We start from the raw sequence: 14388 nt of genomic DNA, 5'->3' as shown, positions 1-14388 counted from the left end.
CTCCAGGTGCGGAATATAATGTGTAATCATAAAACACAAATTCCAGTCATCATTTTGATCATGATGAGAGTAACACAGTGCTGTTAGCAGTCACTGTGTAATTACCCGGCTGGCACAGACCATAAGGGAAAACTAAACTATGCAAATATTTCATTTCCTCACAAAGGCTCCTTGGGGATCCGTTGTGTACATTGCAGAGGTAATATCTGCCAGGATCATGCAACACCACAATAAAAGGGGACTCCACAGCAGTAGCCCTCGCTTCAGCTGGTTTATCCATAATGAATCTGGGTTATAATAGGTTCCTTTACAGTTGCTACACTGAACCTGTGGGGAAAAAACAAAACCCAGCACTGACACATAAACTTAAATGCCAAGAGGCACTATGGAGGCTGCCACACCTCTCCATAATGAACAAAGCCTTGTGTACAGGGTCTGACAGCCTGAGTGACAGCTTCATAATTTCCAGCATAGTGTAATACTATAAAAGGTTTGCCTTTCCAGATCGTTTTTAAACACCAAAGCAGAAAGGCCTTTGGGGCCGCGCTGGCGATTTGCATGCAGCTCTCGCTCCAGCAATATTTCATATTCCTCAACAGCAGCGGTGTATTCATTGATTTAATCAAAAACAGATGAAAGATAGAAACTGAACTGAATGGTAGTCATCAGAGGTAACCAGGGGTAGCACTGCAGACATATATTTATAAAGTATAAAGACAATGACATGGAGTTGATATCCAGAGCTCTCTGTTAATGCAATGACTAAGAACCTGTGGACTAGGGATGCATAGTGCTGCGATGATTATTTTTATTGCTGGTTGATGTGTCAATTACCTTTTCACTGAACTGCTTAGCCTATAAAGTGAAGGTATCCAACTGCTTTTCTGTGTAAAAACTTAAGACTTAAAGTACCACCTCTAGTCATGGCAATGCAGTTCGCCTTAATGTGTTCATAAGTGAATGATCATCACAGTTGGAACATGCTGGAGCATTGATGGGTGTTGGAGTGACGTGTGTGTGTGTGGAGAGCGGTAGGGTAAGAGAAAATAAAAAAGCAAAAGCTGTTTGGGGTGAAGAAAAAGAAGATGAAATTTGCAAATTCACACAAACTGTATTTGGTTATTGTTTGATATTTTTTGATAGCTTATTAGCCGTTCTTGTTTGTCACAAATACGAGATGAGAGGGGGGTTGTTGGGGGCACCAGGGGAAACTTGCCTAGGGCGCCAAATGTGCAGTGACACACAGTAGATATCCAGAGCTCTCTGTCAACGCAATAAGTAAAAACCTGTGGACCAGAGATGCATAGCACTGTGATGATTATTTTTAATTGCTGGTTGATGTATCAATTACCTTTTCACTGAACTGCTTAGCCTATAAAGTGAAGGTATCCAACTTAAGACTCAAAGTACCATCTCTAGTCGTGGCTGTACAGTTCACCTGATCATCACAGCTGGAACTATAGTGTATGCCACCCTGGCATAAATGTATTATTCTGATGTGACTTCAGCTAAATGATCTGGTGCTAATTCAGGTCAAATTTGGTTATGTGAGGAGAAGCAACTGTTCTCCGAGCTGGTTGTCTGAATAACAGGAAATTAGTGTTTGAGGGACAGGAAACACAACAGGCGAGTGAACCCTCAAATATGCACCTCCATGTCTGAGCCTCTCTTATTTTAAGTCTTGTTTATGCTACAACAGAACATGCTGGAGCACTGATGTGTGTGTGGAGAGCATTAGAGTAAGAGAAAATGAAAAAGCAAAAAGCCATTTAGGCTGGAAAAAAATTAGAACAAACTGTATTTTGTTATTGTTTGATATTTTGTATCATTTGCTTATTAGCTGTTCTTGTTTGTTATAAATATAAGATGAGGGGGGGTTGCTGGGGGCGCCAGGGGAAACTTGCCTCAGGCACCAAACGTGCTGGGTGCACCACTGTTTGAAATCATATGAAACAGAAAAAGCAGCAAGTCTTCACATTAGAGGACCTGTAACTAGATAGATTTGGCATTTCTGCATTTATTAATTAATTTTCTATTAATCGCCTGATTGTTTCAGGACTAGTAGAGGATCAAGGATGTCAGCCCTTCATATAAAGCATATCTGCACTGACTGTGCTCTGCTCAGACACGTTTAGACAACTGCATGCAAAATGATGTTTCCCCTCTTGTGTGTGTGTGTGTGTGTGTGTGTCGCTGCAGAGCCACACAGAGCCTGCGTGTGAAGTTTCAGCACCACAGAGTGGACAGCTCCACACCCTCACCACCACCAGGAGACCATGAGCAACATATTGATCTCTCCATTAATCATAAGCGACTTTGAGCGGACTTGTCGGCTTCAGTCACGGTCATTCAATCTTTCCCTTATTACAAAACTACAAATCACTGCACATGCGATTCTATTCCCCCCACACTTAACTTAAGTGTTAGATAAAGCATATACTGACAGAGGCATGAACGCAGTATTAAATTTAGACAGAAGGGAGACAGTCCTGGGTGGGGGATGAATAGGTTACGCCACTGTGACATGCTCCTGCGGATCTATCAGCTATACGGCACAAATTGAAGCATCTTTAAGTCTTAAGCATTGCCGTGTATTAAAAACAATCTTATGCTGCATGACTGCCACGCCAAACCCATTTATCTTGCAAACAAAATAAGATCCACAAGTGGTGAAAAATAAAAGGTGATCAGTCACAAAATGAATTGTGTTTCAGCATGAACTCAATTTTGGCACATAAAATTAACGCATTATTATTCAGAGAAAACAAAGATGCTGCCTCGATGTTCTGCTTATTGTACATTTTTACTTAGAAATATGGTGCGCAAAACTACACAGAAAATGTGCCAGCTTCATAAACCTGCACACAGATGCCCACACGAATGCATAGGGTCTATTTGTACACATAACTCACACTGCTTCTTAAATAAGTCTGAAGTTTAACAAATGATTCACACTACTTGTTTCAGCCCAGCTTTGTGGATGCGCGCTGCAGACAAAATCTGGTTATTTATAGTTTTAAATTATTGCTATTATTATGGGAATAAGTGCAGCCAGGTGCAGTAAACATACACCGAAGTGTGGTGCATGCTTTGGATTTGTAAAGCTCCAAAAATCCTCTCTAGCCAGACTTATATTGGTGTTGCAGAATAAGGCAATGTTAAATTGTGCGACTTTTAAGTGAAGTTTGGCGTGACAGCCTCCGTTAAACAATCTGGCACGTACCGGGGTGATACTGTGTAAAAACTACAGCCTTTATGTCCCCAAATAAAAACATATCATAGCTGTTAATAATCAGCAATAATCACAGCAAGGCTCTGATATGACACAAGCGATTAGAAAATTATTTTAAAATCAGAAACTCACCATGGAGGGGTATAATCCGAAGATGGTGAGGGAGAGGACGGGGTACAGGACGCTCAACAGGACCCGCATGGTTACGGGCTCCGGGCAGCAGCAGCCACTTTTCTGCAAGGTGCAGTCCTTTAACATATAGAGCTCCCCTTTTTCCTCCTGCTCACCTCAGCGCGTCTCTACTGCTGGCGAGGCACGGACAGAGCGCTCCGACAGCGGCGCAGGGAGCACACATTCACCGGCATCACACCCACTGCTCCCCCCGGTGCTCCGACTGAAGGCAGTGCCGAGGAAAAAAGTTTTGAGCGAGGGGGGAAATATTCAAATGTTTCAGTTCCAGCAGACTGCAGGGGAGGCGCACCAAGGATGTGACATCACTTGATGCCTTTTTTTTTTTTTGGGGGGGGGGGGGGGTTATCTATCTATCTATCTATCTATCTATCTATCTATCTATCTATCTATCTCATTTTGCTTTAATGCCATGGCACTGTGTGTATAAGGTTATCAGGATTTTGATGACCTTCATATTCACCTTCAGATGTTGCCTGTTTGTCCTCCAAGGGGACAGAAAAATGATGTGCCCTTGCTGACTCCTGTGCCTCTTACTTTCACCATGCACTCAAGATCCTGCCAAAATCTACAGTGTCCTCCTTGTGACAGTCTGACATTTAGTTTCCACTCAAATTGCCATGCATGGATGTCAGTGTCAGTGATTGTAACACACACTTACACAAAGGAACAGGCTTGTATTGTGAGGGATTAATGGGCTGCCTTCCTTTAAAACAAGGAATATTGTCTCTTTTTGAGTGTGTGTCCATGAACAAATAGTTGCACACATGATCTGGCGCTATCATACAAACTGGCCTTCACTAACCTAATGGTGTCTATCAGTAATTGTGCTGGCAGAGCTTTGGAGCAGGTGTGTTTCATGGATGTGTTTCCCCACTTTACACTTCTATACAAAACACTAACCTTCAAGGTCATCAGTAAAAAACAGAGATGTGAAACAGGTGTAGCAGCAACAAAAACCCATCACCGATAAGACTAAGATTCCTCACATTTCCGTGGGAAGGAGAGGGAAGCAATCGAGGGAGCCTGTTTTTTTTATGACTCTCATTCGGAGGGAGAGCTGAGAGGTTTTTATTTACAAGGCCGACGGGGAGGAGGGGGGAGGGGGGGTTCTGCACACATCTGTGGTTACCTTCATATAGTTTCATGAATATCTCATGCCTGAGATATTCATGAAACTATTCATCAGTGGAGCAGCAGTGGGGGAGATGAGATGCCAGTGCAGGCTACAGTGTGAAGATGCTGCCTCTACAAAAGCAGCGGGACAATGCCATGAGACGCAGTGCTGCTGGCAGTCATAGTCGGTTGAAGTCTTGATAATCTGGTCATCAGCTGTGTGACACTTTGCTCTGGGGGCTCTCGTCTAGTGTCATGAAGAAGAATCTCTCCACACCCTGCTCTGCTTTTCAAGGTCTGTTTTCAAGGCTCTGAGTCTGTTGTGTGTTGTCACAGCAGCAACTCTCAGTTTGTTAAAAACACAAAGGTCAGTATAGCTTTGTGTGTTCTTTTTTCTGGGTGGTACATCCTCGTGAGAATGTTGGCTCGTGAGAATCAGTAGAAATGCATACTGGAGGATTGTTCTGTTGGTCACCAGTGTCATCCATTTGTTCTTGTTGGCTTGGATACTCTGAGCGCCTTCTAACACAGACTGCTGATGTGGAGAGATAATAGATTAAACCAAATTAGAAACTTTTACCAGCCCTGAATCTAAATACATCTTAAACTAGAGAAACCTCCGCCAAGGCCGACTGCCCTGTTAACAAAAGTGAAAAATAATTTATGTATCTTCAGATCCACTTCAGAATATAATGAGTTCTTCCTTGGCCCATGCTACACCCTTCCAACAAGTGTCACGGAAATCAGGCCAGTAATTTTTCCGTAACTTTGCTGACAAACAAACCTTCTTGGTGGAGGTAATAATATACAGCTCCATGTGTTGTATGCAGCAGATTTCCAAGAATGCACATCAAAATTCTGTCAATGCAAAAATAATCCCCCAGATAATACATCCTACAGACTTCAGTGATGCCCTGACCTTTCCTCTAGCACCACCAGCAGGCTAAGATATTTGGCTTTTAGTGAAACGTCTCAAAACTTATTGACTAGATCGCTATTAAAGTAAAACCTCACAGAGCTGCTATTACTGCTGAAGGCTCTTTGTTGTGTTGAATAGGCAACAGACAGATTTTTCTTAACGATGTCAAAATATTTTCTAAAAAAAGATCCGTCTTTCTTTCTTTCAATACAGCTCGAGTCATTCAAACACTTTTTTAAAACATACATTCAGTTTGTGTGCTAAACAGGATGAAATTGTGTAGAGGAGCAGTGCTGGACCTAACACATTCAGCGCCATAGGCAAGCTTTCCCTGAGCCCACAAAAAAAACTACATTATTAGCTTTATATTTAATGTATTTATTACTAGGACTGCCCCCCAACCAACGACCAGAAAGGTCATTAGTCTGCAAGATTGCATTGGTTGCCTGTTTGCAGAAAAAAAAGTGAAACTCTAATGAGAACTGCGCCTTTGTTAAAATAAAACAAAACCTATATGACTTGACCATGTGGGACTTTAATTTGAAAGGACAGACACAGGAAGTGTCCTCGTCAGGTTAATTTCCAGGGCTGGTACCTGCGGTTATTCCACAGGGTAGTTAATAACATGTCAGGCAGGAAATCCAAAGTGTGGGATCATTTTGAGAAGGTGAAGGACGAACCCAAGGTGATATGTAAACTCATCTTCATTGGTCGACTACAAACATGACGTATCATCTGAAACATGGAAGTAGCTACATGCCCATTAGCCCACAGCGTCATTAACAGGCGGCTCGCTCAGTGTGTGACGTGCACTTGTAGATAAAATATAGGCCTATATTAATGAAGATTCATTAGTACGGTTTTGTATTTCTCTGTAATGTAGCACAGTGTTAACAATGTTACTGACACTATTCTTTCTCACACCTCCGCCCCGCCCAAAATAAATAATTTAATTATTAAAGGGCCATTGTGTAAAATGGGTTGAAAACTGTTGAAAACAGTGACATCAGTGGTCAAATTCTAGATTGCACTGATGGTGGCCTAGGGACAAAAAGCCTTGCGCAGACATGAGTTTTTCAGGAGTAGGTCTATCTAGCGACGAGGTGAATGTTTATTTAAAAATCTAAACCATGTTACGATATTGTAATGAATCACTCAAGAGCAGGAGACCAGAGGAGCGTTCAGGAAAAAGGCCAGTTTATTTGAGCACTCCAAAAACTCTGGTAACACTCCAGGGAGTAAAAGACTCTGTCCCAAACTCTAACTCTTCTGGCGTAACACACACACACTTAATACACACATACTCGTTTACAATACCAAGCGGGCACCCCCTCCCCTCTCTGCTCAATCTCCAGCCTGCACACTGACTGACAGCGTAGCCGGTAAACAGAGCTCAGCTGTTTATTTAGCCTAGCAATATCTCCGGACTATAGTAGCTGCAATGGACGACTCTGAACGCAATTTTGAAGAGTTTCTTGTAGCGGTCACAGACCCAGAGCCATACCTGTTTGAGCCGGAGCATACACATGAGGAACTCCATGTGTTTGATGCTGAGCGGGCGAGAAGAGAGGCTGAATGCTCCGCTCCCATTTTGCTGCACAGAATGGGATTCGGTGCTACCATTGTTTGGGAGATATATCATCAGGAGGAAAAGCGCCGCAGAGAGTGCATCACAAGGAGTGAAGTTGCGTCTTCTTTTCCTCGCAGATGACGTTCAGGTTCATTCTCTCCTGCTGCGTGGTAAGTGTGATCCATTCGCAAACTTTATGACTAAAAAAACTTTTCACTACTCTCTATCGATGAACTACTAACACTCTGCTGTTTCCTCCTCCCTCTTCCTTCCTTCCGCTGTCTTCGTTGGTTTATTTATACACACGAAACGCATTCTCTGGCTGGCTGGATTGTCCACTCAGTCTGCTGTACATACATAGCGGCGCAAGATGGCGACCTCTCTAAAGCAAGGCCCTTGCTATATATATATATATATATATATATATATATATACACAGTACAGGCCAAAAGTTTGGACACACCTTCTCATTCAATGCGTTTTCTTTATTTTCATGACTATTTACATTGTAGATTCTCACTGAAGGCATCAAAACTATGAATGAACACATGTGGAGTTATGTACTTAACAAAAAAAGGTGAAATAACTGAAAACATGTTTTATATTCTAGTTTCTTCAAAATAGCCACCCTTTGCTCTGATTACTGCTTTGCACACTCTTGGCATTCTCTCCATGAGCTTCAAGAGGTAGTCACCTGAAATGGTTTCCACTTCACAGGTGTGCCTTATCAGGGTTAATTAGTGGAATTTCTTGCTTTATCAATGGGGTTGGGACCATCAGTTGTGTTGTGCAGAAGTCAGGTTAATACACAGCCGACAGCCCTATTGGACAACTGTTAAAATTCATATTATGGCAAGAACCAATCAGCTAACTATAGAAAAACGAGTGGCCATCATTACTTTAAGAAATGAAGGTCAGTCAGTCCGGAAAATTGCAAAAACTTTAAATGTGTCCCCAAGTGGAGTCGCAAAAACCATCAAGCGCTACAACGAAACTGGCACACATGAGGACCGACCCAGGAAAGGAAGACCAAGAGTCACCTCTGCTTCTGAGGATAAGTTCATCCGAGTCACCAGCCTCAGAAATCGCAAGTTAACAGCAGCTCAGATCAGAGACCAGATGAATGCCACACAGAGTTCTAGCAGCAGACCCATCTCTAGAACAACTGTTAAGAGGAGACTGCGCAAATCAGGCCTTCATGGTCAAATAGCTGCTAGGAAACCACTGCTAAGGAGAGGCAACAAGCAGAAGAGATTTGTTTGGGCCAAGAAACACAAGGAATGGACATTAGACCAGTGGAAATCTGTGCTTTGGTCTGATGAGTCCAAATTTGAGATCTTTGGTTCCAAGCGCCGTGTCTTTGTGAGACGCAGAAAAGGTGAACGGATGGATTCCACATGCCTGGTTCCCACTGTGAAGCATGGAGGAGGAGGTGTGATGGTGTGGGGGTGTTTTGCTGGTGACACTGTTGGGGATTTATTCAAAATTGAAGGCACACTGAACCAGCATGGCTACCACAGCATCCTGCAGCGACATGCCATCCCATCCGGTTTGCGTTTAGTTGGACGATCATTTATTTTTCAACAGGACAATGACCCCAAACACACCTCCAGGCTGTGTAAGGGCTATTTGACCAAGAAGGAGAGTGATGGAGTGCTGCGGCAGATGACCTGGCCTCCACAGTCACCGGACCTGAACCCAATCAAGATGGTTTGGGGTGAGCTGGACCGCAGAGTGAAGGCAAAGGGGCCAACAAGTGCTAAACACCTCTGGGAACTCCTTCATGACTGTTGGAAAACCATTTCAGGTGACTACCTCTTGAAGCTCATCGAGAGAATGCCAAGAGTGTGCAAAGCAGTAATCAGAGCAAAGGGTGGCTATTTTGAAGAAACTAGAATATAAAACATGTTTTCAGTTATTTCACCTTTTTTTGTTAAGTACATAACTCCACATGTGTTCATTCATAGTTTTGATGCCTTCAGTGAGAATCTACAATGTAAATAGTCATGAAAATAAAGAAAACGCATTGAATGAGAAGGTGTGTCCAAACTTTTGGCCTGTACTGTATATATATACATAAAAGCATAATTATAAGGCTACGAAAACCAAACGAATTTTATTTTATAGCGATTATACACTTATATAAACGTATTAATGGGTAGAATATTCAGATTCAGATTCAGATTTGACAATAAACCATGCCAAATATTACACACTGGCCCTTTAAATTAATATCGTAAACATGCAGGCAACTAGTCGACTAATGGCCCTAAATGACGACATTTGGTCAACTAGGAAAATTCTTTGTCTAGAGCAGCAATATTCACTACACTAAAATATTTTTGTAACTTCAGCAAAGAAAAAAAAATATTTTAGTGTGTTTGGGGGAGATTTTACTATATTTGGTCAAATCCGCAATAAAACCTGCCATTAATAAACAGCTAACCCATCACCAATAACAGATACACAGAATTTATCATAGATTGTGGATCCGTCTTTGTTTGTGAACCATTACGTTAGTGCCCCACATCTCAGCTTAATGCGCTTTTCGGTTACCCTGGCAGCTTTGTAGTGCTTGTTATATGAAGGTAGGGTTATTGATAATTCATTGCACATGAAGACGTCATCACATTATAAGAAACGAGATGTAACCCCTCCCATGACCCCTAACCTAATCTTAACCACAGTCCCTTTCATAGATAGCTACATGCTAACTTCAGCATTTCCGTCAGGGCTTCAGCTACCAAGGAGCGAAGGGGGCTGATCATGGACTGACATGTAGGTTATGGTGGGTATCCAGCAGCAGCTGTACTAACTCACTGCAGAGGAGCAAAGTGAGGAATAGAAAAGGTGAGTAGGAGAAATGTAAGCTGTCTAGCAGAGGTTTGTTGGAGAAATTGTTCTGTAGAAATACTGAGTTTTCACCAGGAACACTCAACTGCTGTCTGGTTGCACTCACAAATACTCAAAGCTGGTGTGGGAGTAGCAAACTGAAGTGGCAACCAAGCTTTCTTTTACTGTACTCTGTGAGCATGTGATACTGGGAGCCCTCATAACTCAGGGAAACCTTCTCCATGAGTAGCATCCACTCAGCCTTTACGTGCAGTAGGTGGGGGGACATGTTGTTTCTGAACACTTTAATTAACAGGAGAGTTTTCTGCGTTTTCTTATTCATCCGTGCAGTTTATCTGGTGTGTTTTTGAGCAGTCTGCTGTTTTAGGTGGCATGCTGTGTGCAGACTGCAACACAGTGTTCTCTCCACAGCAGATAGAACAAATCTCCTGTCATAGTTTAAAGCAACAGGGAATGAAACTGCTTTTCAATATACCACTTTGAGCACTGCTTACCAATGAGCTCTACAGAGCCATTCGCAGACCCATTTGTTTGAAGAGGAAACTTTGACACTGAAAAAGAAACAGGCTTACAGCTGTGTGTGCATGTTAATTAGACAAGTGTGACCTCTAGTTTTTGGATGAAATTATAAAAAGGAATTAAATCCATACAGCAGATGAGGAGGAAAAAACACAGTCCAGGAGTGATGCAATGCCCGTTCACACCAGCATAATGGAGTCTTAATGGAGCAGGTTTTAATAGAGCTAGTTCAGATGGTTAAGTTGGAGTAATTAAAATTAAACAGACCTTCTACTGGAGCAGACCAATGGGCTTATTTCTATATTCTTTCAGATGATCTTGTAATGCTGTTAATATATATCTGTGTATAATGCCTCTGCATTATTCACCACTCCATTAGGGTCCATTTATTGGATGGCGCTATTTGTTTTGCTAATTGAAAGCCTCCATCTCATCTCTGCTCTCTTCAACCTCGAAACAGGTCAGACTCTCACTCTCTCTCTTTCAGTCTCATCTGCCACTTTTCAGGTGTCCTCAAGAGCTATCAGCCTCTTTTGGATCCATGAAAGACTGTCTGAAAATTGTAACAGAACCGAGATGTGTCATGTATCAATTATTTAACATGAGTTACACACGACACCGGAGCCTCTGCACAGATGTTGAAATGTTTGCACAAGGCTGTGTATTTAAGCTCAGCTGACAGTTATTGTACATTTCTGCAAAACACGGCTACATTACATTTGTACATTTCACACGCATCACATAAACATTTCTAAAGTGAGGTAGTTCTGATTACTTGTATAAGAGCTGACTTTGCCATCAGGAGGAGGGGATGGTTGAGACGAGAGGCCACACTACAGATGACCACTGTTCCAGACCAACAAACAAACACTTTATGTTTCAACTATAGGGCTGTTTATTTCAATTAATTAATCACAGAAAAAATAAGTTTTAAAAAATTAACGCTGATTAATCACACCTCGTGGTGCCCTTTGACCTGGTGCATCACTGAGGGCCATGGTGGCTTTGTCACATGATGGAGACAGACGAGACGGTGCTGCTTGGCCCTGTGAATCGACCATTTACAATTAAAAAACATCCAGATGGAACTGTTGAAAGGGGCGCCATTCTCTGCGATTGCCAGGGTAATACATTTTCATTCATTGGAGTAATGCAAGCCTGAAATATCACCTCAACGTTAAACATTTAGCACCAAACCCGGAGGTCTGAGCTAGCGCAGCATATGATGCTAGCGCTAGCTGTCAGCCTCGTCAAGCCACACTCGACCTAGCATTCAAGCTGAGTAAGTCTACCTGTGACCGACTAACTTGCAAAATGGATTGCCAACACATTCTCACTCTGACCTCGTCACATATTGACGCTTGGTCATGAAATTTATACGTCTAAATATGACGTGCAAGGTACCATGGGTGTGTTGGCTGTTGACCTTCTGGGACGCCGTGTCAAGCTCTGCCTGTTATATACATTGTCTTCTTTCAAAATACACTTCTGTTTTCACAGGAAATTGAAAATTTATGAACAGTCTCTTTCAAAAGAAAGGCACTACGTCAATACAACACCATGAATTGACATTTTTTCCTTCAACAACAAACACACATAGTTATGTTTAGGCAACAAAAGCATGTGGCTGGGTTTAGGAAGAATCTTAGGGGATGCGAGCACCGCCCTCCTGGGTTAGAGTCCGTGTTTGGTGGACTCATACACAACCACCCCCGCCTGCCATAGTCGCACTTTCACCACCTTAACTTTTGTCCTTGTCTCGCCATGTTTCCCCCTGACACTGCCAGGCACCATTAAACTATAACAGCAACCGGCCGCCTATCATGCCAACGTTAACAGACGCCTTTTTGCATTGCTTACAGACACCGCAAGTTACTGCTCAAGTGCCAGATTTGCATGACTCTGGAGTGAGACTGGGCTTAGATTGCAGACCAGTTTCGGTGGTAGAGGACAAGAGGGGTGTCCAAAATCCTGCAGCTTTATGACACATCTGCCAAAATTCACTTGATTAATTAGACTAATGTTTTTAATCACTTCAAGGCCCTAGTTTCAACATATCTGCAAAATAATAATATACAAATGTTACATATCCAGGTTTTGCGGGAATGTACAATGCCAACATTTATTCTGGCGGTTGCTATGCATTTGCCTGATTATCACACACGAGCTGGTGGTTAAAGGTTAATGCATCACTCACTGATAAGCATGTGTTTGTGGGTGAATGAATGTGGCATGTGCATTCATTTGGCCAGAGGTCATCTAATGAGTTGTCTGGGGAGTAGAAATGTGTCACGACGTGATCAGTCAGAGTCTTGGTAAACAAGATCACCAATACCAGTCAGAGATTTGTCTTCCAGTGGCGGAGCTCCCTGTAGCATTTGCCAAACATGAGGGGCTCTTTACTGTAGTTTATCATCTGTTGAGCTCATGACAACAACACACAAAGCTGAGTGGAAGCATGAGCATCAGCCCAAATACTCTTGTTGTCACCATAACCTTTGCCTCTCCTTCCTCCCCTACATTTGGACAAGATTACACTTCAACACTTGTCACTCATGTTAATGAGCTGTGTGACTGTTTAATGAATCTTTACATATCCCCTGAGGTAGCCAGTATCTGTGAAGAGACTTTGAAGAAGCAGATAGCGGAAAAAGAAACACTTCCGTTCACTGTTGAATGGGTTTCATCCTTAGCTTGTTCAAGGAAAGGCTGCTAACCCTACCTTCATATAACAAGCACTACAAAGCTGCCAGGGTAACTGAAAAGCTCCTTAAGCTGTGAGATGTGGGGGACTGATGTAATGGTTCACAAACAAAGACAGATCCACAATCTATGATAAATTCTGTGTATCTGTCATTGGTGATGGGTTAGTGGTTATTAAAGGCAGGTTTTAATGCAGATTTTACCAAATATAATAAAACATCCCCCAAAAACACACTAAAATATTTTTTTCTTTGCTGAAGTTACAAAAATAAGTCATAATGGTGACTAGGGCTGCCCCCAACTAAGAATTGTCCTAGTCAACCAATAGTCATCATTTAGGGCCATTAGTCGCCCACATGTTTACGATATTAATGTAATTATCAAATGATTTATTTTGGGCGGGGCAACACAATGGTTTGAGTTGAACGTGTGAGGAAGAATAGTATCAGTAACATTGTTAACACTGTGCTACATTAGAGAAATACGAAAAAAAAAAAAAACAAGTGCACGTCACACACTGAGCGAGCCGCCTGTTAATGACGCTGTGGGCTAATGGGCATGTAGCTACTTCCATGTTTCAGATGATACATCATGTTTGTAGTCGACCAATGAAGATGAGTTTACATATCACCTTGGGTTCGTCCTTCACCTTCTCAAAATGATCCCACACTTTGGATTTCCTGCCCAACATGTTATTAACTAGCCTGTGGAATAACCGCAGGTACCAGCCCTGGAAATTAACCTGACTCCTGGCTGACTGCTGAGCGTGGACACTTCCTGTGTCTGTCCTTTCAAATTAAATTCCCACATGGTCCAGTCATATAGGTTTTGATTTATTTTGACAAGGCACAGCTCCTAATAGTTTTTTTTTCTGCGACTAAGCAACCAATGAAATCTTGCCAACTAATGACCTTTCTGGTTGACTAACATATGGTCGACTATTAGGGGGCAGCCTTAGTGGTGACACATGCCACATGCTACATGTGACAGATTTGCATGTTATACTGTACTGCATCATCATTGACAAAACCAGTTTTACCGTTATTATGATAGGTGAAAAAAATAAGATTATCCAAAAACTTATACTTATGATTAGGTATTGAGAGTTTTATTTTATTCACTTTTTATGTCCTGGTTTTATCTTGCTCTTCTTTCAAAAATTGCAAATCTCAAGAAACACACAAAGCTGCAAAACATCTGAGAGCCTGAGCAACAAGCAACCAAACTGCACCGTGCCAAATCCTCCACGAAGCCAGAGAAGGAGGAGGAACAATAATTCCAGTGTTC

General features: G+C 42.2%; 1 protein-coding gene across 2 annotated transcripts in view; it reads right to left on the bottom strand.

Annotated features, from left to right (window-relative positions):
- The window catches only part of olfm3a (olfactomedin 3a), a 67905-nt gene that overhangs the window by 30997 nt on the left and 22520 nt on the right, over nt 1-14388 (bottom strand). Inside the window, exon 1 of one of the 2 annotated variants that reach the window (XM_033638344.2) lies at nt 3365-3676. The exons of the other annotated variant lie outside the window; for it this stretch is intronic. Coding sequence (XP_033494235.1) covers nt 3365-3490 — 126 coding nt within the window. The 5' untranslated portion in view covers nt 3491-3676. Of the gene's footprint in view, nt 1-3364; nt 3677-14388 lie in introns of those variants that run through there. 2 annotated transcript variants of the gene reach the window in all.

The sequence above is a fragment of the Epinephelus lanceolatus genome, chromosome 20 (genome assembly GCF_041903045.1).
Source record: "Epinephelus lanceolatus isolate andai-2023 chromosome 20, ASM4190304v1, whole genome shotgun sequence".
Lineage (NCBI taxonomy): Eukaryota > Metazoa > Chordata > Actinopteri > Perciformes > Serranidae > Epinephelus > Epinephelus lanceolatus.
This window is presented reverse-complemented; position numbering and strand designations above follow the sequence as displayed.